At 49.1% G+C, this 26,491-nt stretch overlaps 1 protein-coding gene and 1 non-coding gene across 3 annotated transcripts in view; both read left to right on the top strand.

Annotated features, from left to right (window-relative positions):
- The window catches only part of LOC115118100 (sodium/potassium/calcium exchanger 1-like), a 66,026-nt gene extending 40,513 nt beyond the window's left edge, over positions 1 to 25,513 (top strand). For both annotated transcript variants that reach the window (XM_065012420.1, XM_065012419.1), the window contains 5 exons: positions 11,279 to 11,370; positions 14,057 to 14,329; positions 14,487 to 14,576; positions 22,246 to 22,412; positions 23,687 to 25,513. In XM_065012420.1, coding sequence (XP_064868492.1) covers positions 11,279 to 11,370; positions 14,057 to 14,329; positions 14,487 to 14,576; positions 22,246 to 22,412; positions 23,687 to 23,936 — 872 coding nt within the window. In that variant the 3' untranslated portion in view covers positions 23,937 to 25,513. The remainder of the gene's footprint in view (positions 1 to 11,278; positions 11,371 to 14,056; positions 14,330 to 14,486; positions 14,577 to 22,245; positions 22,413 to 23,686) is intronic.
- On the top strand, positions 7,184 to 7,251 carry trnag-ucc (transfer RNA glycine (anticodon UCC)). The gene has a single exon. It is a non-coding gene; the product is annotated as a tRNA-Gly (tRNA).
- Positions 25,514 to 26,491: the final 978 nt, after the last annotated feature.

Below are 26,491 nucleotides of genomic sequence, written 5' to 3'. Positions count from 1 at the left end.
TTGATGTGACTCCTAGTGGGGTGTGTTGATGTGACTCAGTGTGGTGTGTTGATGTGACTTCTAGTGGGTTTGACACCTAGTGGGGTGTGTTGGTGTGACTCCTAGTGGGGTGTGACTCCTAGTGGGGTGTGTTGATGTGACTTCTAGTGGGGTGTGTTGATGTGACTCCTAGTGTGGTGTATTGATGTGACTCAGTGTGGTGTGGTGATGTGACTCAGTGTGGTGTGTTGACGTGACTCAGTGTGGTGTGTTGACGTGACTCAGTGTGGTGTGTTGACGTGTCTCAGTGTGGTGTGTTGATGTGACTCAGTGGGGTGTGTTGATGTGACTCAGTGTGGTGTGGTGATGTGACTCAGTGTGGTGTGTTGATGTGACTCAGTGTGGTGTGTTGATGTGACTCAGTGTGGTGTGGTGATGTGACTCAGTGTGGTGTGTTGATGTGACTCAGTGTGGTGTGGTGATGTGACTCAGTGTGGTGTGTTGATGTGACTCAGTGTGGTGTGTTGTGACTCAGTGTGGTGTGTTGATGTGACTCAGTGTGGTGTGTGATGTGACTCAGTGTGGTGTGTTGATGTGACTCAGTGGTGGTGATGTGACTGATGTGACTCAGTGTGGTGTGTTGATGTGACTCAGTGTGGTGATGATGTGACTCAGTGTGGTGTGTTGATGTGACTCAGTGTGGTGTGTTGATGTCAGTGTGGTGTGTTGATGTGACTCAGTGTGGTGTGTTGATGTGACTCAGTGTGGTGTGTTGATGTGACTCAGTGTGGTGTGTTGATGTGACTCAGTGTGGTGTGTTGATGTGACTCAGTGTGGTGTGTTGATGTGACTCAGTGTGGTGTGTTGATGTGACTCAGTGTGGTGTGTTGATGTGACTCAGTGTGGTGTGTTGATGTGACTCAGTGTGGTGTGTTGATGTGACTCAGTGTGGTGTGTTGATGTGACTCAGTGTGGTGTGTTGATGTGACTCAGTGTGGTGTGTTGATGTGACTCAGTGTGGTGTGTTGATGTGACTCAGTGTGGTGTGTTGATGTGACTCAGTGTGGTGTGTTGATGTGACTCAGTGTGGTGTGTTGATGTGACTCAGTGTGGTGTGTTGATGTGACTCAGTGTGGTGTGTTGATGTGACTCAGTGGTGGTGTGTTGATGTGACTCAGTGTGGTGTGTTGATGTGACTCAGTGTGGTGTGTTGATGTGACTCAGTGTGGTGTGTTGATGTGACTCAGTGTGGTGTGGTGATGTGACTCAGTGTGGTGTGTTGATGTGACTCAGTGTGGTGTGTTGATGTGACTCAGTGTGGTGTGTTGATGTGACTCAGTGTGGTGTGTTGATGTGACTCAGTGTGGTGTGTTGATGTGACTCAGTGTGGTGTGTTGATGTGACTCAGTGTGGTGTGTTGATGTGACTCAGTGTGGTGTGGTGATGTGACTCAGTGTGGTGTGGTGATGTGACTCAGTGTGGTGTGTTGATGTGACTCAGTGTGGTGTGGTGATGTGACTCAGTGTGGTGTGGTGATGTGACTCAGGTGTGTGTTGATGTGACTCAGTGTGGTGTGTTGATGTGACTCAGTGTGGTGTGTTGATGTGACTCAGTGTGGTGTGTTGATGTGACTCAGTGTGGTGTGGTGATGTGACTCAGTGTGGTGTGTTGATGTGACTCAGTGTGGTGTGTTGATGTGACTCAGTGTGGTGTGGTGATGTGACTCAGTGTGGTGTGTTGATGTGACTCAGTGTGGTGTGTGACTGATGTGACTCAGTGTGGTGTGTTGATGTGACTCAGTGTGGTGTGTTGATGTGACTCAGTGTGGTGTGTTGATGTGACTCAGTGTGGTGTGTTGATGTGACTCAGTGTGGTGTGTTGATGTGACTCAGTGTGGTGTGTTGATGTGACTCAGTGTGGTGTGTTGATGTGACTCAGTGTGGTGTGTGATGTGACTCATGTGACTCAGTGTGGTGTGTTGATGTGACTCAGTGTGGTGTGTTGATGTGACTCAGTGTGGTGTGTTGATGTGACTCAGTGTGGTGTGTTGATGTGACTCAGTGTGGTGTGTTGATGTGACTCAGTGTGGTGTGGTGATGTGACTCAGTGTGGTGTGTTGATGTGACTCAGTGTGGTGTGTTGATGTGACTCAGTGTGGTGTGTGTGACTCAGTGTGGTGTGTTGATGTGACTCAGTGTGGTGTGTTGATGTGACTCAGTGTGGTGTGTTGATGTGACTCAGTGTGGTGTGTTGATGTGACTCAGTGTGGTGTGTTGATGTGACTCAGTGTGGTGTGGTGATGTGACTCAGTGTGGTGTGGTGATGTGACTCAGTGTGGTGTGGTGATGTGACTCAGTGTGGTGTGGTGATGTGACTCAGTGTGGTGTGTTGATGTGACTCAGTGTGGTGTGGTGATGTGACTCAGTGTGGTGTGGTGATGTGACTCAGTGTGGTGTGGTGATGTGACTCAGTGTGGTGTGTTGATGTGACTCAGTGTGGTGTGTTGATGTGACTCAGTGTGGTGTGGTGATGTGACTCAGTGTGGTGTGTTGATGATGTGACTCAGTGTGGTGTGTTGATGTGACTCAGTGTGGTGTGGTGATGATGTGGTGTGTTGACTCAGTGTGGTGTGTTGATGTGACTCAGTGTGGTGTGTTGATGTGACTCAGTGTGGTGTGTTGATGTGACTCAGTGTGGTGTGTTGATGTGACTCAGTGTGGTGTGGTGATGTGACTCAGTGTGGTGTGTTGATGTGACTCAGTGTGGTGTGTGATGTGATGTGACTCAGTGTGGTGTGTTGATGTGACTCAGTGTGGTGTGTTGATGTGACTCAGTGTGGTGTGTTGATGTGACTCAGTGTGGTGTGTTGATGTGACTCAGTGTGGTGTGTTGATGTGACTCAGTGTGGTGTGTTGATGTGACTCAGTGTGGTGTGTTGATGTGACTCAGTGTGGTGTGTGACTGATGTGACTCAGTGTGGTGTGTTGATGTGACTCAGTGTGGTGTGATGTGACTGTGTGGTGTGTTGATGTGACTCAGTGTGGTGTGTTGACTCAGTGTGGTGTGTTGATGTGACTCAGTGTGGTGTGTTGATGTGACTCAGTGTGGTGTGTTGATGTGACTCAGTGTGGTGTGTTGATGTGACTCAGTGTGGTGTGTTGATGTGACTCAGTGTGGTGTGTTGATGTGACTCAGTGTGGTGTGTTGATGTGACTCAGTGTGGTGTGTTGATGTGACTCAGTGTGGTGTGTTGATGTGACTCAGTGTGGTGTGGTGATGTGACTCAGTGTGGTGTGTTGATGTGACTCAGTGTGGTGTGTTGATGTGACTCAGTGTGGTGTGTTGATGTGACTCAGTGTGGTGTGGTGATGTGACTCAGTGTGGTGTGTTGATGTGACTCAGTGTGGTGTGGTGATGTGACTCAGTGTGGTGTGTTGATGTGACTCAGTGTGGTGTGGTGATGTGACTCAGTGTGGTGTGGTGATGTGACTCAGTGTGGTGTGTTGATGTGACTCAGTGTGGTGTGGTGATGTGACTCAGTGTGGTGGTGTGTGACTGTGTGGTGTGGTGATGTGACTCAGTGTGGTGTGGTGATGTGACTCAGTGTGGTGTGTTGATGTGACTCAGTGTGGTGTGGTGATGTGACTCAGTGTGGTGTGTTGATGTGACTCAGTGTGGTGTGGTGATGTGACTCAGTGTGGTGTATTGTTAGTCTGTAATAACTGGAAAGGTGGTACATGGATACAGACACCTGTTAATCTGTGCATTTGTCTCTGTTTTTGTGGTCGGTCCACCATGTCTGGATGGAGTTGTGCTTGTTGGGAACAGGGGTCACGGTGGAGTTGATTTGGGTTCGTACCCTGTAATCATTGGGCCTCTCAGTGTGTGTGTGTGGTCTAATGAGGTCCTTCAGTGGTCCAGGCCATTACAGTCTCTCAGGGTTATGACAACCACAGGCTGAAGCGGCCTTAACACCGACCCAATCAACACTGAGGTTAACATGCAGATGGGGCCCTGCGCTGCCTTAACACCGACCCAATCAACACTGAGGTTAACATGCAGATGGGGCCCTGCACGGCTTTAACACCGACCCAATCAACACTGAGGTTAACATGCAGATGGGGCCCTGCACGGCCTTAACACCGACCCAATCAACACTGAGGTTAACATGCAGATGGGGCCCTGCGCGACCTTAACACCGACCCAATCAACACTGAGATTAACATGCAGATGGGGCGCTGCACGGCCTTAACACCGACCCAATCAACACTGAGGTTAACATGCAGATGGGGCCATGCACGGCCTTAACACCGACCCAATCAACACTGAGGTTAACATGCAGATGGGGCCGTGCACGGCCTTAACACCGACCCAATCAACACTGAGGTTAACATGCAGATGGGGCCCTGCATGGCCTTAACACTGACCCAATCAACACTGAGGTTAACATGCAGATGGGGCCCTGCATGGCCTTAACACTGACCCAATCAACACTGAGGTTAACATGCAGATGGGGCCCTGCACGGCCTTAACACCGACCCAATCAACACTGAGGTTAACATGCAGATGGGGCCCTGCACGGCCTTAACACCGACCCAATCAACACTGAGGTTAACATGCAGATGGGGCCCTGCACGGCCTTAACACCGACCCAATCAACACTGAGGTTAACATGCAGATGGGTCCCTGCGCGGCATTAACACCGACCCAATCAACACTGAGGTTAACATGCAGATGGGGCCCTGCGCGTGTGTGTGTGTCAGAGGAAGGGGTCATCGTCTTTTTGATTCATGGCTCGTTAACCTTTAGTTACACAGTTTTTGGCATATGACATAGGCCTACAATATAATAATAATAATAATAATAGCCAGCAGCATACCACCCTGTCCACAGGGCAACATTTGATGACAAAGTATTCCGAGTCGGGGGAGCAGAATCTCGCAAGTTCCTGTATGTTTCGCACCATGTGTTGTTGGTCATTAAGCAGAGCCGACCACCTTTGTTCTTAGCCAGAGAGATTCTGCTTCCTATCCACTCAGAAATCGGTAAAAACCCGCCGGTTGTATATAATCCCTCTGGATGTCGGAGGAAAGTCTCAGAAAAACAAGAGTATGTTACAGGATCTGATGTCCCTCTGGAAGGAGATCCTCGCCCTGAGCTCGTCAAGTTGGTTCATTAATGATTGAACACTGGTGAGTAGAATGCGTGATTAAACTAACTTAATCATGTAACTGTAATTAACTAGGAAGTCGGGGCATCAAGGTAAATATTCAGATTACATAATTTTCCTAATATAACTTTCAGATATTTTATTATCTGATCAATTAGTCCTCCAATTAATGAATGATTCTTTACCTCACGTTAGTCTCATTCCAAACGTCGTAAATTGTTGGTTATCTGCACCAACCCAGTCTTCACTATGAATCATACATCAATTGTCTTAAATCATTTATTTACTAACTAAATAATCCCAGAAATGCAGAAACAAACAGTAGATAGTTACAAGGAAATGATAGTGGAGTTTCCCTAGTGGGATAAACCGGTATCGCGGCTTGGTGGACAAAAGGGAAGTGGGGGTCGACTGAGAAGACACGACAAAGTTGATAATTATAACAATTGAAATGCTAATCCTTTGCACATGAGCGCTCACTCATTCGGAAATAATTGCAATCAATATATATATATTTACGCTCAGTGTGTCATCGGGATCTCTGTTGAAAAGTTTGTTTCTGTTGGAGAGTTTGTCCGCTCTCTCTCTCGGTCTGCCATGGTTAGAATGGATAGTTCAGAGTAACATTCAGCAATGTTGTTATAGAATAGATGATTCGGCGGTTGTCGGCATTCACGTTCAATGATACTGAATTCCTAGCTGCAGACTAGTAATTAGTATCAAAGATTTGTTCTTGTTCTGTCGGTTCGATAGTCTCAGAGTTTAACCGCGTGGTATGGTTAAGAATTTAGCAATGGGCTCAAACTTTAGCCCTCTCGTAATTGAGGAAAGCTTGGTCTCTACTCAAACTTTAGCCCTCTTGTAATTGAGGAAAGCTTGGTCTCTACTCAAACTTTAGCCCTCTCGTAATTGAGGAAAGCTTGGTCTCTACTCAAACTTTAGCCCTCTCGTAATTGAGGAAAGCTTGGTCTTTACTCAAACTGTAGCCCTCTCGTAATTGAGGAAAGCTTGGTCTCTACTCAAACTTTAGCCCTCTCGGGTATCGAGGTAAGATGGTCTCTACTAAAATTTTAGCCCTCTCGGGTATCGAGGTAAGATGGTCTCTACTAAAACTTTAGCCCTCTCGTAATTGAGAGAAACATGGTCTGAAGATAAATTCCCAAGGTGGGGGTTATATTCGGAAGAGTGGAAAGGTGCCGTCCCATGATACCAGATCAATGTCTGTGCTCATGGGGCGGGCCTATGATTTAGTTAAACTAAATGAATGAGTTTCCTTTATTAAACACTAGTAAATCACATTACATAATTTCACAAATAGTTTAATCTTTACTCATTTATTTTATACAACAATTAGATGCAAGCCTCACAACTGAGACTCTTGTATAAACAGGGTTATGGTAACGTGGCTGTATTGTCTCTCATGAGTTTCACAAAATTCTACCAAACGGACCAGTTCGTAGCTGGCTACTTCAACGACCATTGATACATTCTCCAGAACATGAGTATTGTTCAGTTCTCAAGTTCTGTGATGTGGAAGAAATTCCTTTGTTCTCTCTATGAAAACTCACTCTATCTCTATACTGTCTGGCCATGAGGAAGAATCTCCTCCAGGAATGTATGACCTGCCTAACAGCAGCCTGGGTGTAGGAGAGAGAGAGGGGGATGGTGCTCGCTGTACCCAAAGAGGGCAACGTCATGACACCCCACTAGGAGTCACACCCCACTAGGAGTCACACCCCACTAGGAGTCACACCCCACTAGGAGTCACACCACACTAGGAGTCACACGGTCACTTACCTTACCTGCTGCTCCCCCTAGGGACCCCCCCCCCCTGAACGGTCACTTACCTTACCTGCTGCTCCCCCTAGGGACATCCCCCCCCCCTGAACGGTCACTTACTGTACCTGCTGCTCCCCTAGGGACATCCCCCTGAATGGTCACCTACCTTACCTGCTGCTCCCCCTAGGGACATCCCCCCCCTGAACGGTCACCTACCTTACCTGCTGCTCCACCTACAATGAACATATGTACCATGTGGCTTAGTCGGTAGAGCATGGCACTTCCAATGCCAGGGTTGTGGGTTCAATTCCCACGGGGGATCAGTACCAATGAAAACGTATGTAGTCACCACTGTAGTGTCTCTGGATAAGGGAGTCTGTTAAATGACTCACTACTGTTAAGTGTCTCTGGATAAGAGAGTCTGTTAAATGACTCACTACTGTAGTGTCTCTGGATAAGAGAGTCTGTTAAATGACTCACTACTGTAGTGTCTCTGGATAAGGGAGTCTGTTAAATGACTCACTACTGTTAAGTGTCTCTGGATAAGAGAGTCTGTTAAATGACTCACTACTGTAGTGTCTCTGGATAAGAGAGTCTGTTAAATGACTCACTACTGTAGTGTCTCTGGATAAGAGAGTCTGCTAAATGACTCACTACTGTAGTGTCTCTGGATAAGGCGAGTCTGCTAAATGACTCACTACTATAAGTCTCTCTGGATAAGAGAGTCTGTTAAATGACTCACTACTGTAGTGTCTCTGGATAAGAGAGTCTGCTAAATGACTCACTACTGTAGTGTCTCTGGATAAGAGAGTCTAAATCAAATCAAATTTTATTTGTCACATACACATGGTTAGCAGATGTTAATGCGAGTGTAGCGAAATGCTTGTGCTTCTAGTTCCGACAATGCAGTGATAACCAACAAGTAATCTAACTAACAATTCCAAAACTACTGTCTTATACACAGTGTAAGGGGATAAAGAATATGTACATAAGGATATATGAATGAGTGATGGTACAGAGCAGCATACAGTAGATGGTATCGAGTACAGTATATACATATGAGATGAGAATGTAGACAAAGTAAACAAAGTGGCATAGTTAAAGTGGCTAGTGATACATGTATTACATAAGGATGCAGTCGATGATGTAGAGTACAGTATATACGTATGCATATGAGATGAATAATGTAGGGTAAGTAACATTATATAAGGTAGCATTGTTTAAAGTGGCTAGTGATATATTTGCAACATTTCCCATCAATTCCCATTATTAAAGTGGCTGGAGTTGGGTCAGTGTCAATGACAGTGTGTTGGCAGCAGCCACTCAATGTTAGTGGTGGCTGTTTAACAGTCTGATGGCCTTGAGATAGAAGCTGTTTTTCAGTCTCTCGGTCCCAGCTTTGATGCACCTGTACTGACCTCGCCTTCTGGATGATAGCGGGGTGAACAGGCAGTGGTTCGGGTGGTTGAAGTCCTTGATGATCTTTATGGCCTTCCTGTAACATCGGGTGGTGTAGGTGTCCTGGAGGGCAGGTAGTTTGCCCCCGGTGATGCGTTGTGCAGACCTCACTACCCTCTGGAGAGCCTTACGGTTGAGGGCGGAGCAGTTGCCGTACCAGGCGGTGATACAGCCTGCCAGGATGCTCTCGATTGTGCATCTGTAGAAGTTTGTGAGTGCTTTTGGTGACAAGCCAAATTTCTTCAGCCTCCTGAGGTTGAAGAGGCGCTGCTGCGCCTTCTTCACGACGCTGTCAGTGTGAGTGGACCAATTCAGTTTGTCTGTGATGTGTATGCCGAGGAACTTAAAACTTGCTACCCTCTCCACTACTGTTCCATCGATGTGGATAGGGGTGTTCCCTCTGCTGTTTCCTGAAGTCCACAATCATCTCCTTAGTTTTGTTGACGTTGAGTGTGAGGTTATTTTCCTGACACCACACTCCGAGGGCCCTCACCTCCTCCCTGTAGGCCGTCTCGTCGTTGTTGGTAATCAAGCCTACCACTGTTGTGTCGTCCGCAAACTTGATGATTGAGTTGGAGGCGTGCGTGGCCACGCAGTCGTGGGTGAACAGGGTGTACAGGAGAGGGCTCAGAACGCACCCTTGTGGGGCCCCCGTGTTGAGGATCAGCGGGGAGGAGATGTTGTTGCCTACCCTCACCACCTGGGGCGGCCCGTCAGGAAGTCCAGTACCCAGTTGCACAGGGCGGGGTCGAGACCCAGGGTCTCGAGCTTGATGACGAGCTTGGAGGATACTATGGTGTTGAATGCCGAGCTGTAGTCGATGAACAGCATTCTCACATAGGTATTCCTCTTGTCCAGGTGGGTTAGGGCAGTGTGCAGTGTGGTTGAGATTGCATCGTCTGTGGACCTATTTGGGCGGTAAGCAAATTGGAGTGGGTCTAGGGTGTCAGGTAGGGTGGAGGTGATATGGTCCTTGACTAGTCTCTCAAAGCACTTCATGATGACGGAAGTGAGTGCTACGGGCGGTAGTCGTTTAGCTCAGTTACCTTAGCTTTCTTGGGAACAGGAACAATGGTGGCCCTCTTGAAGCATGTGGGAACAGCAGACTGGTATAGGGATTGATTGAATATGTCCGTAAACACACCGGCCAGCTGGTCTGCGCATGCTCTGAGGGCGCGGCTGGGGATGCCGTCTGGGCCTGCAGCCTTGCGAGGGTTAACACGTTTAAATGTCTTATTCACCTCGCTGCAGTGAAGGAGAGACCGCATGTTTTCGTTGCAGGCTGTGTCAGTGGCACTGTATTGTCCTCAAAGCGGGCAAAAAAGTTATTTAGTCTGCCTGGGAGCAAGACATCCTGGTCCGTGACTGGGCTGGGTTTCTTCTTGTAGTCCGTGATTGACTGTAGACCCTGCCACATGCCTCTTGTGTCTGAGCCGTTGAATTGAGATTCTACTTTGTCTCTGTACTGACGCTTAGCTTGTTTAATAGCCTTGCGGAGGGAATAGCTGCACTGTTTGTATTCGGTCATGTTGCCAGACACCTTGCCCTGATTAAAAGCAGTGGTTCGCGCTTTCAGTTTCACGCGAATGCTGCCATCAATCCACGGTTTCTGGTTAGGGAATGTTTTTATCGTTGCTATGGGAACGACATCTTCAACGCACGTTCTAATGAACTCTGCTAAATGACTCACTACTGTAGTCTCTCTGGATAAGAGAGTCTGCTAAATGACTCACTACTGTAGTCTCTCTGGATAAGAGAGTCTGTTAAATGACTCACTACTGTAGTGTCTCTGGATAAGAGAGTCTGTTAAATGACTCACTACTGTAGTGTCTCTGGATAAGAGAGTCTGCTAAATGACTCACTACTGTAGTGTCTCTGGATAAGAGAGTCTGTTAAATGACTCACTACTGTTAAGTGTCTCTGGATAAGAGAGTCTGTTAAATGACTCACTACTGTTAAGTCTCTCTGGATAAGAGAGTCTGCTAAATGACTCACTATTGTTAAGTGTCTCTGGATAAGAGAGTCTGCTAGATGACTCACTACTGTAGTGACTTCAGATAAGAGAGTCTGCTAGATGACTCACTACTGTTAAGTGTGTCTGGATAAGAGAGTCGGTTAAATGACTCACTACTGTTAAGTGTCTCTGGATAAGAGAGTCTGCTAAATGACTCACTACTGTTAAGTGTCTCTGGATAAGAGAGTCTGCTAAATGACTCACTACTGTAGTGTCTCTGGATAAGAGAGTCTGCTAAATGACTCACTACTGTAGTGTCTCTGGATAAGAGAGTCTGCTAAATGACTCACTACTGTAGTGTCTCTGGATAAGAGAGTCTGCTAAATGACTCACTACTGTAGTCTCTCTGGATAAGAGAGTCTGCTAAATGACTCACTACTGTAGTCTCTCTGGATAAGAGAGTCTGTTAAATGACTCACTACTGTTAAGTGTCTCTGGATAAGAGAGTCTGTTAAATGACTCACTACTGTAGTGTCTCTGGATAAGAGAGTCTGTTAAATGACTCACTACTGTTAAGTGTCTCTGGATAAGAGAGTCTGTTAAATGACTCACTACTGTTAAGTCTCTCTGGATAAGAGAGTCTGCTAAATGACTCACTATTGTTAAGTGTCTCTGGATAAGAGAGTCTGCTAGATGACTCACTACTGTAGTGACTTCAGATAAGAGAGTCTGCTAGATGACTCACTACTGTTAAGTGTGTCTGGATAAGACAGTCGGTTAAATGACTCACTACTGTAGTGTGTCTGGATAAGAGAGTCTGCTAAATGACTCACTACTGTAGTGTCTCTGGATAAGAGAGTCTGCTAAATGACTCACATGTAAAGGTAAACATCTGACATGTTGCTTATTGGTTGTGTCTTGTGTCTGTCTTTTTTCAGCTGGACATGAGAAGACTGAGCAGGCCGAACCCTCGACCTCCCAGACCACACCTAAAGAAGAAGAGAAACCAGGCCCGTCAGAGACTCAGACGGTAGAGAGAGGAGAGAGAGGAGAGAGAGGAGAGAGAGGAGAGAGGGGAGATAGGAGAAACCAGACCCGTCAGAGACTCAGACGGGAGAGAGGAGAGAGAGGAGAGAGGGGAGATAGGAGAAACCAGACCCGTCAGAGACTCAGACGGTAGAGAGAGGAGAGAGAGGAGAGAGGGGAGAGAGGGGAGATAGGAGAAACCAGACCCGTCAGAGACTCAGACGGGAGAGAGGAGAGAGAGGAGAGGAGGACCCGTCAGAGAGAGAGGGAGGAGGAGAGAGGGGAGAGAGGGGAGATAGGAGAAACCAGACCCGTCAGAGACTCAGACGGGAGAGAGGAGAGAGGGGAGAGAGAGGAGAGAGGGGAGAGAGGGGAGATAGGAGAAACCAGACCCGTCAGAGATTCAGACGGGAGAGAGGAGAGAGAGGAGAGAGGGTAGAGAGGGGAGATATGAGAAACCAGACCCGTCAGAGACTCAGACGGGAGAGAGGAGAGAGGGGAGAGAGAGGAGATAGGAGAAACCAGACCCGTCAGAGACTCAGACGGTAGAGAGAGGAGAGAGAGGGGAGATAGGAGAAACCAGACCCGTCAGAGACTCAGACGGGAGAGAGGAGAGAGAGGAGAGAGGGGAGAGAGGGGAGATAGGAGAAACCAGACCCGTCAGAGACTCAGACGGGAGAGAGGAGAGAGAGGAGAGAGGGGAGAGAGGGGAGATAGGAGAAACCAGACCCGTCAGAGACTCAGACGGGAGAGAGGAGAGAGAGGAGAGAGGGGAGATGGGAGAAACCAGGCCCGTCAGAGACTCAGACGGGAGAGAGAGGAGAGAGGGGAGAGAGGGGAGATAGGAGAAACCAGACCCGTCAGAGACTCAGACGGTAGAGAGAGGAGAGAGAGGAGAGAGGGGAGATAGGAGAAACCAGACCCGTCAGAGACTCAGACGGGAGAGAGGAGAGAGGGGAGAGAGGGGAGATACGAGAAACCAGACCCGTCAGAGACTCAGACGGGAGAGAGGAGAGAGGGGAGAGAGCGGAGATGGGAGAAACCAGGCCCGTCAGAGACTCAGACGGGAGAGAGAGGAGAGAGGGGAGATAGGAGAAACCAGGCCCGTCAGAGACTCAGACGGGAGAGAGGAGAGAGAGGAGAGAGGGGAGAGAGGGGAGATAGGAGAAACCAGACCCGTCAGAGACTCAGACGGGAGAGAGGAGAGAGAGGAGAGAGGGGAGATGGGAGAAACCAGGCCCGTCAGAGACTCAGACGGGAGAGAGAGGAGAGAGGGGAGAGAGGGGAGATAGGAGAAACCAGACCCGTCAGAGACTCAGACGGTAGAGAGAGAGAGAGAGAGAGAGAGAGGGGAGATAGGAGAAACCAGACCCGTCAGAGACTCAGACGGGAGAGAGGAGAGAGGGAGAGAGGGAGATACGAGAAACCAGACCCGTCAGAGACTCAGACGGGAGAGAGGAGAGAGGGGAGAGAGCGGAGATGGGAGAAACCAGGCCCGTCAGAGACTCAGACGGGAGAGAGAGGAGAGAGGGGAGAGGGGGAGATAGGAGAAACCAGGCCCGTCAGAGACTCAGACGGTAGAGAGAGGAGAGAGAGGAGAGATACGAGAAACCAGACCCGTCAGAGACTCAGACGGGAGAGAGAAGAGAGGGGAGAGGGGAGAGAGGGGAGATAGGAGAAACCAGACCCGTCAGAGACTCAGACGGGAGAGAGGAGAGAGAGGAGAGAGGGGAGAGAGGGGAGATAGGAGAAACCAGACCCGTCAGAGACTCAGACGGGAGAGAGGAGAGAGAGGAGAGAGGGGAGATGGGAGAAACCAGGCCCGTCAGAGACTCAGACGGGAGAGAGAGGAGAGAGGGGAGAGAGGGGAGATAGGAGAAACCAGACCCGTCAGAGACTCAGACGGTAGAGAGAGGAGAGAGAGGAGAGAGGGGAGATAGGAGAAACCAGACCCGTCAGAGACTCAGACGGGAGAGAGGAGAGAGGGGAGAGAGGGGAGATACGAGAAACCAGACCCGTCAGAGACTCAGACGGGAGAGAGGAGAGAGGGGAGAGAGCGGAGATGGGAGAAACCAGGCCCGTCAGAGACTCAGACGGGAGAGAGAGGAGAGAGGGGAGAGAGGGGAGATAGGAGAAACCAGGCCCGTCAGAGACTCAGACGGTAGAGAGAGGAGAGAGAGGAGAGATACGAGAAACCAGACCCGTCAGAGACTCAGACGGGAGAGAGAAGAGAGGGGAGAGGGGAGAGGGGAGATAGGAGAAACCAGGCCCGTCAGAGACTCAGACGGGAGAGAGGAGAGAGAGGAGAGAGGGGAGATAGGAGAAACCAGACCCGTCAGAGACTCAGACGGTAGAGAGGAGAGAGAGGAGAGAGAGGAGAGAGGGGAGAGGGGAGAGAGAGGAGAGAGGGGAGATAGGAGAAACCAGACCTGTCAGAGACACAGACATTAGAGATAGGAGAGGAGAGAGAGGAGAGTGAGGAGAGTGGAGGGAGGAGAGAGAGGAGAGTGGAGGGAGGAGAGAGAGGAGAGGGAGAGAAGAAACCAGATCCGTCAGAGACACAGAGAGGGGAGAGGAGACCGAGAGGAGAGCGAGTGGAGAGAGAGTGGAGAGAGATAGGAGAGAGTTAATTCATAACACTACTCTACCCCTACGACCCTTCTCTCTCACCATCTCTCCCTCTTCACTAGGACCAGGTGCCAGCGGGCGCAGGGGGGTCCGACGGCTCAGACAGCGGTGAGGAGGACGAGAGTGAAGAAGAGAGCGAGGATGAGGAAGACGAGGATGATGAAGACGAAGAGGAGGATGAGGAAAATAAAGAGGAAGAAGAGGAAGAGGGTGAAGAGAACGAGGAACCTCTGTCGTTAGAATGGCCAGACACCAGACGTAAACAGGCCACATATCTTTTCCTCCTACCGATAGTGTTCCCTCTGTGGCTCACTGTGCCCGATGTACGCAACCCGGTAAATATCACCTACATCTCTGTCTTTATCATCTCTGTCTTTACATTCACGCCATTTTGTGTCCTGTGTTTGTGTCCTGCAAAGTGGCCAAAATGTAGAACACAAAATATCTTTATAATGTCATGCTGATATGAGCTTCCTGTGAGTTCTTCCTCAGGCTTCCAGAAAATACTTCGCCATGACGTTTATTGGTTCCATCACGTGGATCGCTGTGTTCTCCTATCTAATGGTCTGGTGGGCACATCAGGTATCACTCTGGGTTGGGTTTTTAGATCACATGACTTCCATCTTGTTTAGAAACGATTAGTCCAGTGCTTCTTTGACTCAGGCCAGGATTTAATCAGATCAGCGATAACCTGAGGTAACAGAGAGACCCGAGGTAACAGAGAGACCCGAGGTAACAGACAGACCCGAGGTAACAGACAGACCCGAGGTAACAGACAGACCCGAGGTAACAGAGAGACCCGAGGTAACAGACAGACCTGAGGTAACAGAGAGACCCGAGGTAACAGACAGACCCGAGGTAACAGACAGACCCGAGGTAACAGAGAGACCCGAGGTAACAGAGAGACCCGAGGTAACAGACTGACCCGAGGTAACAGACAGACCCGAGGTAACAGACAGACCCGAGGTAACAGACAGACCCGAGGTAACTGACAGACCCGAGGTAACAGACAGACCCAAGGTAACAGACAGACCCGAGGTAACAGACAGACCCGAGGTAACTGACAGACCCGAGGTAACAGACAGACCCGAGGTAACTGACAGACCCGAGGTAACAGACAGACCCGAGGTAACAGACAGACCCGAGGTAACAGACAGACCCGAGGTAACTGACCGACCCGAGGTAACAGACCGACCCAAGGTAACTGACAGACCCGAGGTAACAGACAGACCCGAGGTAACAGACCGACCCGAGGTAACAGACAGACCCGAGGTAACAGACAGACCCGAGGTAACAGACAGACCCGAGGTAACAGAGAGACCCGATGTAACAGACCGACCCGAGGTAACAGACAGACCCGAGGTAACTGACAGACCCGAGGTAACTGACAGACCCGAGGTAACAGACAGACCCGAGGTAACAGACCGACCCGAGGTAACAGACCGACCCGAGGTAACTGACAGACCCGAGGTAACAGACAGACCCGATGTAACAGACAGACCCGAGGTAACAGACAGACCCGAGGTAACAGACAGACCCGAGGTAACAGAGAGACCCGAGGTAACAGACAGACCCGAGGTAACAGACAGACCCGATGTAACAGACAGACCCGAGGTAACAGACAGACCCGATGTAACAGACAGACCCGAGGTAACAGACAGACCCGAGGTAACAGAGAGACCCGAGGTAACAGACAAACCCGAGGTAACAGACAGACCCGAGGTAACAGACAGACCCGAGGTAACAGAGAGACCCGAGGTAACAGAGAGACCCGAGGTAACAGACTGACCCGAGGTAACAGACTGACCCGAGGTAACAGAGGGACCCGAGGTAACAGACAGACCCGAGGTAACAAACAGACCCGAGGTAACAGAGAGACCCGAGGTAACAGACAGACCCGAGGTAACAGACTGACCCGAGGTAACAGACAGACCCGAGGTAACAGACAGACCCGAGGTAACAGACTGACCCGAGGTAACAGACAGACCCGAGGTAACAGACCGACCCGAGGTAACAGACAGACCCGAGGTAACAGACCGACCCGAGGTAACAGACAGACCCGAGGTAACAGACAGACCCGAGGTAACAGACTGACCCGAGGTAACAGACAGACCCGAGGTAACCCGCAGGTATCCTAGTGGTTAGAGTGAACCAGTAACCAGCAGGTAGCCTAGTGGTTAGAGTGTTGGGCCAGTAACCAGCAGGTAGCCTAGTGGTTAGAGTGTTGGACTAGTAACCAGCAGGTAGTCTAGTGGTTAGAGTGTTGGACTAGTAACCAGCAGGTAGCCTAGTGGTTAGAGTGTTGGACTAGTAACCAGCAGGTAGCCTAGTGGTTAGAGTGTTGGACTAGTAACCAGCAGGTAGTCTAGTGGTTAGAGTGTTGGACTAGTAACCAGCAGGTAGCCAAGTGGTTAGAGTGTTGGACTAGTAACCAGCAGGTAGCCTAGTGGTTAGAGTGTTGGACTAGTAACCAGCAGGTAGCCTAGTGGTTAGAGTGTTGGACTAGTAACCAGCATGTAGCCTAGTGGTTAGAGTGTTGGACTAGTAACCAGCAGGTAGCCTAGTGGTTAGAGTGTTGGGTCGGTAACCAGCAGGTAGCCTAGTGGTTAGAGTGTTGGGCGAGTAACCAGCAGGTAGCCTAGTGGTTAGAGTGTTGGGTCAGTAACCAGCAGGTAGTCTAGTGGTTAGAGTGGAGGGGCGGCAGGTAGACTAGTGGTTAGAGTGTTGGACTAGTAACCAGCAGGTAGCCTAGTGGTTAGAGTGTTGGACTAGTAACCAGCAGGTAGCCTAGTGGTTAGAGTGTTGGACTAGTAACCAGCAGGTAGCCTAGTGGTTAGAGTGTTGGGCCAGTAACCAGCAGGTAGCCTAGTGGTTAGAGTGTTGGACTAGTAACCAGCAGGTATCCTCGTGGTTAGAGTGTTGGACTAGTAACCAGCAGGTAGCCTAGTGGTTAGAGAGTTGGGCCAGTAACCAGCAGGTAGTCTAGTGGTTAGAGTGTTGGGCCAGTAACCAGCAGGTAGTCTAGTGGTTAGAGTGTTGGACTAGTAACCAGCAGGTAGTCTAGTGGTTACAGCGTTAGACTAGTAACCAGCAGGTAGTCTAGTGGTTAGAGGTTGGACTAGTAACCAGCAGGTAGCCTAGTGGTTAGAGTGTTGGACTAGTAACCAGCAGGTAGTCTAGTGGTTAGAGTGTTGGACTAGTAACCAGCAGGTAGCCTAGTGGTTAGAGTGTAGGGCAGGTAACCAGCAGGTAGCCTAGTGGTTAGAGTGTTGGACTAGTAACCAGCAGGTAGCCTAGTGGTTAGAGTGTTGGACTAGTAACCAGAAGGTTATCCTAGTGTTTAGAGTGTTGGACTAGTAACCAGAAGGTATCCTAGTGGTTAGAGTGTTGGACTAGTAACCAGCAGGTAACCTAGTGGTTAGAGTGTTGGACTAGTAACCAGAAGGTATCCTAGTGGTTAGAGTGTTGGACTAGTAACCAGCAGGTAACCTAGTGGTTAGAGTGTTGGACTAGTAACCAGAAGGTATCCTAGTGGTTAGAGTGTTGGACTAGTAACCAGCAGGTAACCTAGTGGTTAGAGTGTTGGACTAGTAACCAGCAGGTAGCCTAGTGGTTAGATTGGAGGGGCGGCAGGTAGCCTAGTGGTTAGAGTGTTGGACTAGTAACCAGCAGGTAGCCTAGTGGTTAGAGTGTTGGACTAGTAACCAGCAGGTAGCCTAGTGGTTAGAGTGTTGGACTAGTAACCAGCAGGTAGCCTAGTGGTTAGAGTGTTGGGCCAGTAACCAGCAGGTAGCCTAGTGGTTAGAGTGTTGGACTAGTAACCAGCAGGTATCCTCGTGGTTAGAGTGTTGGACTAGTAACCAGCAGGTAGCCTAGTGGTTAGAGAGTTGGGCCAGTAACCAGCAGGTAGTCTAGTGGTTAGAGTGTTGGGCCAGTAACCAGCAGGTAGTCTAGTGGTTAGAGTGTTGGACTAGTAACCAGCAGGTAGTCTAGTGGTTACAGCGTTAGACTAGTAACCAGCAGGTAGTCTAGTGGTTAGAGGTTGGACTAGTAACCAGCAGGTAGCCTAGTGGTTAGAGTGTTGGACTAGTAACCAGCAGGTAGTCTAGTGGTTAGAGTGTTGGACTAGTAAGCAGCAGGTAGTCTAGTGGTTAGAGTGTTGGACTAGTAACCAGCAGGTAGCCTAGTGGTTAGAGTGTAGGGCAGGTAACCAGCAGGTAGCCTAGTGGTTAGAGTGTTGGACTAGTAACCAGCAGGTAGCCTAGTGGTTAGAGTGTTGGACTAGTAACCAGCAGGTAACCTAGTGGTTAGAGTGTTGGACTAGTAACCAGCAGGTAGCCTAGTGGTTAGAGTGTTGGACTAGTAACCAGCAGGTAGCCTAGTGGTTAGAGTTTTGGGTCAGTAACCAGCAGGTAGCCTAGTGGTTAGAGGGTGGACCAGTAACCGAAAGGTTGCTAGATCGAATCCCCAAGCTGACAAGGTAAAAAAAAACTGTTGTTAAACCACTGTTCCCCGGTATGCCGTCATTGTAAATAGGAATGTATTCTTAACTGTCTAGTTAAATAAAGGTTCAACCTTTAAAAAAAAATAATAATAATAACTTCACGCATTTTAGTGTTTGAGTTTAACACAGCTGCAGGAGGTTTCTACTAGTACATCCAATGGCAATGTCCATCATGGGTCTAACGATAGGGTCTAACGATAGGGTCTAACGATGGGTCTAACGATGGGTCTAACGATAGGGTCTAACGATAGGGTCTAACGATGGGTCTAACGATGGGTCTAACGATAGGGTCTAACGATGGGTCTAACGATAGGGTCTAACGATAGGGTCTAACGATAGGGTCTAACGATAGGGTCTAACGATAGGGTCTAACGATGGGTCTAACGATAGGGTCTAACGATGGGTCTAACGATAGGGTCTAACGATGGGTCTAACGATAGGGTCTAACGATGGGTCTAACGATAGGGTCTAACGATGGGTCTAACGATAGGGTCTAACGATGGGTCTAACGATAGGGTCTAACGATAGGGTCTAACGATAGGGTCTAACGATAGGGTCTAACGATGGGTCTAACGATAGGGTCTAACGATAGGGTCTAACGATAGGGCTAACGATAGGGTCTAACGATAGGGTCTAACGATAGGGTCTAACGATAGGTCTAACGATAGGGTCTAACGATAGGGTCTAACAATAGGGCTAACGATAGGGCTAACGATAGGGGCTAACGATAGGGTCTAACGATAGGGTCTAACAATAGGGTCTAATGAAGGGTCTAACGATAGGGTCTAACGATAGGGTCTAACGATGGGTCTAACGACGGGTCTAACGACGGGGCTAACGATAGGGTCTAACGATAGGGTCTAACGATAGGGTCTAACGACGGGTCTAACGACAGGTCTAACGATAGGGTCTAACGACGGGGCTAACGATAGGGTCTAACGACGGGTCTAACGACGGGGCTAACGACAGGGCTAACGATAGGGTCTAATGACAGGGCTAACGACGGGTCTAACGACAGGGCTAACGACGGCACTAACGACGGGGCCAACGACGGGGCTAACGACGGGGCTAACGATAGGGTCTAACGACGGGGCTAACGACAGGGTCTAACGGCGGGGCTAACGACGGGGCTAACGATAGGGTCTAACGACAGGGCTAACGACGGGTCTAACATTTACATTTTACATTTAAGTCATTTAGCAGACGCTCTTATCCAGAGCGACTTACAAATTGGTGCATTCACCTTATGACATCCAGTGGAACAGCCACTTTACAATAGTGCATCTAAATCTTTTAAGGGGGGGGGTGGTGAGAAGGATTACTTTATCCTATCCTAGGTATTCCTTAAAGAGGTGGGGTTTCAGGTGTCTCCGGAAGGTGGTGATTGACTCCGCTGTCCTGGCGTCGTGAGGGAGTTTGTTCCACCATTGGGGGGCTAACGACAGGGCTAACGACGGCACTAACGACGGGGCTAACGACGGGGCTAACGACGGCACTAACGACGGGGCTAACGACGGGGCTAACGACAGGGCTAACGACGGGTCTAACGACGGCAATAACGACGGGGCTAACGACGGGGCTAACGACGGGGCTAACGACGGGTCTAACGATGGGTCTAACGACGGGGCTAACGACGGGGCTAACGGTAGGGTCTAACGACGGGTCTAACGACGGGTCTAACAATAGGGTCTAACGACGGGTCTAACGATAGGGTCTAACGATAGGGTCTAACGATAGGGTCTAACGACGGGGCTAACGATAGGTCTAACGACAGGGCTAATGACGGGTCTAACGACAGGACTAACGACGGCACTAACGACGGCACTAACGACGGGGCTAACGACGGGTCTAACGACAGGGCTAACGACGGCACTAACGACGGGGCCAACGACGGGGCTAACGACGGGGCTAACGATAGGGTCTAACGGCGGGGCTAACGACGGGGCTAACGATAGGGTCTAACAGCAGGGCTAACGACGGCACTAACGACGGCGCTAACGACGGGGCTAACGACAGGGCTAACGACGGCACTAACGACGGGGCCACAGACGGGGCTAACGATAGGGTCTAACGGCGGGGCTAACGACGGGGCTAACGATAGGGTCTAACGGCGGGGCTAACGACGGGTCTAACGACGGGGCTAACGATAGGGTCTAACGACGGGGCTAACGACGTGGATAATGATAGAGATAATGATAAGTCTAATGATAGGGATAACGATAGGTCTAATGATAGAGATAATGATAAGTCTAATGATAGGTCTAACGGTAGGGATAATGATAGGTCTAACGGAGGGGATAATGATAGGGTCTAATGATATGGATAACGTCGGGCGCCTCCTGGGGTTTTGACAACACCAACGCAGTAACACTTCTGACCCCACCTACTATAAACAAAAGCAATGATGAGCTACGGTTATCGTGGGTAATCGTGAGTTATGGTGGGTAATCGTGGGTTATATTGGGTTAACGTGGGTAATCATGTGTTATGGTGGGTAATCGTGGGTTATTGTGGGTTATCGTGGGTAATCGTTGGTTATCGTGGGTGGTAGTGGGTAATCGTGGGTAATCGTGGGTTATATTGGGTTATTGTGGGTAATCGTGGGTGGTAGTGGGTAATCGTGGGTTATTGTGGGTTATTGTGGGTAATCGTGGGTAATCATGGGTTAACGCTGATCTGGTTGAATCCTGGCCTCCGTCTACACTCAGGATGAATAACGGATGTGCTACGTATTTGTCAAAAATTACATTTTGATATATGTAATTGTCCCCACTAGTGTCCCCACTAGTGCCCTAGGTGGGGATACTGATTGGTTGACTGACTGTTGTCTCCCTAGGTGGGGACACTGATTGGTTGACTGACTGTTGTCTCCCTAGGTGGGTGAGACTGATTGGTTGACTGACTGTTGTCTCCCTAGATGGGGATACTGATTGGTTGACTGACTGACTGTTGTCTCCCTAGGTGGGGATACTGATTGGTTGACTGACTGACTGTTGGCTCCCTAGGTGGGGATACTGATTGGTTGACTGACTGACTGTTGGCTCCCTAGGTGGGGATACTGATTGGTTGACTGACTGTTGTCTCCCTAGGTGGGTGAGACTGATTGGTTGACTGAGTGACTGTTGGCTCCCTAGGTGGGTGAGACTGATTGGTTGACTGAGTGACTGTTGGCTCCCTAGGTGGGTGAGACTGATTGGTTGACTGACTGACTGTTGTCTCCCTAGGTGGGTGAGACTGATTGGTTGACTGACTGACTGTTGGCTCCCTAGGTGGGTGAGACTGATTGGTTGACTGACTGTTGTCTCCCTAGGTGGGTGAGACTGATTGGTTGACTGACTGACTGTTGGCTCCCTAGGTGGGTGAGACTGATTGGTTGACTGACTGACTGTTGGCTCCCTAGGTGGGTGAGACTGATTGGTTGACTGACTGACTGTTGCCTCCCTAGGTGGGTGAGACTGATTGGTTGACTGACTGTTGTCTCCCTAGGTGGGTGAGACTGATTGGTTGACTGACTGTTGTCTCCCTAGGTGGGTGAGACTGATTGGTTGACTGACTGACTGTTGGCTCCCTAGGTGGGGATACTGATTGGTTGACTGACTGACTGTTGCCTCCCTAGGTGGGTGAGACTGATTGGTTGACTGACTGACTGTTGCCTCCCTAGGTGGGTGAGACTGATTGGTTGACTGACTGACTGTTGTCTCCCTAGGTGGGTGAGACTGATTGGTTGACTGACTGTTGCCTCCCTAGGTGGGTGAGACCATAGGCATCTCAGAGGAGATCATGGGCCTGACCATCCTGGCAGCGGGCACCTCCATCCCTGACCTCATCACTAGTGTCATCGTGGCCCGGAAAGGACTGGGAGACATGGCTGTGTCCAGCTCAGTGGGATCCAACATCTTCGATATCACTATGGGGTTAGTATAGACCACTATAACTACAGAGATATCACTATGGGGTTAGTATAGACCACTATAACTACAGGGATATCACTATGGGGTTAGTATAGACCACTATAACTACAGAGATATCACTATGGGGTTAGTATAGACCACTATAACTACAGAGATATCACTATGGGGTTAGTATAGACCACTGTAACTACAGAGATATCACTATGGGGTTAGTATAGACCACTATAACTACAGAGATATCACTATGGGGTTAGTATAGACCACTATAACTACAGAGATATCACTATGGGGTTAGTATAGACCACTATAACTAAAGAGATATCACTATGGGGTTAGTATAGACCACTGTAACTACATAGATATCACTATGGGGTTAGTATAGACCACTGTAACTACAGAGATATCACTATGGGGTTAGTATAGACCACTATAACTACAGAGATATCACTATGGGGTTAGTATAGACCACTGTAACTACAGAGATATCACTATGGGGTTAGTATAGACCACTATAACTACAGAGATATCACTATGGGGTTAGTATAGACCACTGTAACTACAGAGATATCACTATGGGGTTAGTATAGACCACTGTAACTACAGAGATATCACTATGGGGTTAGTATAGACCACTATAACTACAGAGATATCACTATGGGGTTAGTATAGACCACTATAACTACAGAGATATCACTATGGGGTTAGTATAGACCACTATAACTACAGAGATATCACTATGGGGTTAGTATAGACCACTGTAACTACAGAGATATCACTATGGGGTTAGTATAGACCACTATAACTACAGAGATATCACTATGGGGTTAGTATAGACCACTATAACTACAGAGATATCACTATGAACTGTGTACCGTTGTCTGTTGTAAACGATCAAGGCAATTTGTGTTACTACTCTCAAAAGTGATTGTCTCTCCCCCCCTCTCCCTCTGCCTCCACCCTTCCTCTCCCTCTGCCTCCACCCTTCCTCTCTGCCTCCACCCTTCCTCTCTCTCCCTCTGCCTCCACCCTTCCTCTCCCTCTGCCTCCACCCTTCCCCTCCCTCTGCCTCCACCCTGCCTCTCTCTGCCTCCACCCTTCCTCCCTCTGCCTCCACCCTTCCTCTCCCTCTGCCTCCACCCTTCCCCTCCCTCTGCCTCTCTCTGCCTCCACCCTTCCTCTCCCTCTGCCTCCACCCTTCCTCTCTCTGCCTCCACCCTTCCCCCCTCTGCCTCCACCCTTCCTCTCTCTACACCCCCCCTCCTCTCTCTGTCCCCCAGCCTGCCTGTCCCATGGTTGATCTTCTCGGCGATGCAAGGCGGTGTACCGGTGGCGGTGAACTCCAACGGTCTGTTCTGTGCCATCGTGCTCCTCTTCGTCATGCTCCTCTTCGTCATCATCAGCATCGCGGCGTGTCGGTGGAAGATGAGCCGCGTTCTGGGCCTCACCATGTTCATGCTTTACTTCGTGTTCCTGGTGCTCAGTGTGATGCTGGAAGACCGTATTATTATCTGCCCCGTCTCCATCTGAGGTCAGACACACCCACTTGGAACCCAGTCCACCCACTTGGAACCCAGTCCACCCACTTGGAACCCAGTCCACCCACTTGGAACCCACTCCACCCACTGGGGAGCCAGGCCCACCCACTTGGAACCCAGTCCACCCACTTGGAACCCAGTCCACCCACTTGGAACCCAGTCCACCCACTGGGGAGCCAGGCCCACCCACTTGGAACCCAGTCCACCCACTTGGAACCCAGTCCACCCACTTGGAACCCAGTCCACCCACTGGGGAGCCAGGCCCACCCACTTGGAACCCAGTCCACCCACTTGGAACCCAGTCCACCCACTGGGGAGCCAGGCCCACCCACTTGGAACCCAGTCCACCCACTGGGGAGCCAGGCCCACCCACTTGGAACCCAGTCCACCCACTGGGGAGCCAGGCCCACCCACTTGGAACCCAGTCCACCCACTGGGGAGCCAGGCCCACCCACTTGGAACCCAGTCCACCCACTGGGGAGCCAGGCCCACCCACTTGGAACCCAGTCCACCCACTGGGGAGCCAGGCCCACCCACTTGGAACCCAGTCCACCCAATCATTATGTTAGCTTCAGGAACCTCTTATTTTTTTTAAATTTTATTTTTACTAAAGATGAAACTGAATATGTTGTACTGTACAGAGCATTATGGGTACTGTAGTACATTATACTATAATGAGGAGGGAGGGGGAAAAAAAGAGGCGTGTCAGGAAGTCATTTAAATAATAACCGCCAAACTGTATCGTTGTCGGTCACTAACATTCACGGTACAGGGGGGTTAGAGGTCACCTAGTTGTTACTGTTCACAGAGGGGATTGTGTTGTCTGTGTTGAGCCAGGTGTTGTTGAATCAAACTGTATCGTTGTCGGTCACTAACATTCACGGTACAGGGGGGTTAGAGGTCACCTAGTTGTTACTGTTCACAGAGGGGATTGTGTTGTCTGTGTTGAGCCAGGTGTTGTTGAATCAAACTGTATCGTTGTCGGTCACTAACATTCACGGTACAGGGGGGTTAGAGGTCACCTAGTTGTTACTGTTCACAGAGGGGATTGTGTTGTCTGTGTTGAGCCAGGTGTTGTTGAATCAGTGGACACCTCCATGGTTGGACTATGGCTGGTCTCCTTCACCAGAACTGACGTGCAGCAGTAGAGGTTCTCTGTCCACAACATCCTGAAGAGAGACTCAGTAATCGGAGACGTTGTCCAGCCACACAAACACATCCATTTTAGTGTTCATCCGTGTATAAATGTCAATACAGTCATTTCTTTTAGAGTTAAAAAAACAAAAACCCCCGGTTTATCAGGTGCAGAGAGGTACAGCAGCTTTTGAGTTCTTCGTGTGAATGATTCAGTGTCTAGAATAGTAATAGAAATGTAGTTCAGTTACACGACCCCCATATGTAACCATTACGTCATTAACTGTCAGCATTGTAGTGTGTCGTGTGTTACGTATGTATGCAATACACTTGTGTGGGTCAGAAGGATGCAAAGAGAATGTATTGATGTGTAGTAAACTATCCATATGTTGTACTTACAATCCATGCTGCAATTAAATCCTTTTTTAAAAATAATATTCAATACAAGGTGTAGTGTTGATTGGTTAATTCATTATGTTGTGTGAAAACAAATGTTCTGAGGTCATTTGAAATTCAAGCCAGGATTCAATCAAAAAGGTGTATTGTCAGAAAAATATATACAACAAAGTGTGTTGTTGACAGTATGTCTTTCAAACGTCATTTTCGCCGGCGTTCACAAAGATGGCGTTCGCTGTCAAGGCTGTGGACGTCGTTTTAAGCATAAATCCCAGACGTGATTAAATCCCCGTGTAGAAACACACACGATTGGCCACGGTATAAGTGATTTAATCCCAGTGTAGAAACACACACGATTGGCCACAGTAGACGTGATTAAATCCCAGTGTAGAAACACACACGATTGGCCACGGTATATGTGATTAAATCCCAGTGTAGAAACACACACGATTGGCCACGGTATATGTGATTAAATCCGTGTAGAAACACACGATTGGCCACGGTATATGTGATTAAATCCGTGTAGAAACACACACGATTGGCCACGGTATAAGTGATTTAATCCCAGTGTAGAAACACACACGATTGGCCACGGTATAAGTGATTTAATCCCAGTGTAGAAACACACACGATTGGCCACGGTATATGTGATTAAATCCCAGTGTAGAAACACACACGATTGGCCACGGTATAAGTGATTTAATCCCAGTGTAGAAACACACACGATTAAATCCCAGTGCACACACGTAGACGTATATGATTAAATCCCAGTGTAGAAACACACACGATTGATTAAATCCCAGCACACACGATTGGCCATAAGTATATTAGTGATTTAAATCCCAGTGTAGAAACACACACGATTGGCCACGATAATGTGATTTAATCCCAGTGTAGAAACACACGCGATTGGCCACGGTATAAGTGATTTAATCCCAGTGTAGAAACACACACGATTGGCCACAGTAGACGTGATTAAATCCCAGTGTAGAAACACACACGATTGGCCATGGTATA

This window comes from Oncorhynchus nerka, linkage group LG27 (genome assembly GCF_034236695.1).
Source record: "Oncorhynchus nerka isolate Pitt River linkage group LG27, Oner_Uvic_2.0, whole genome shotgun sequence".
Classification (NCBI taxonomy): domain Eukaryota; kingdom Metazoa; phylum Chordata; class Actinopteri; order Salmoniformes; family Salmonidae; genus Oncorhynchus; species Oncorhynchus nerka.
Note: the sequence above shows the minus strand (reverse complement) of the source record. Positions and strands in the feature narration are given on the sequence as shown.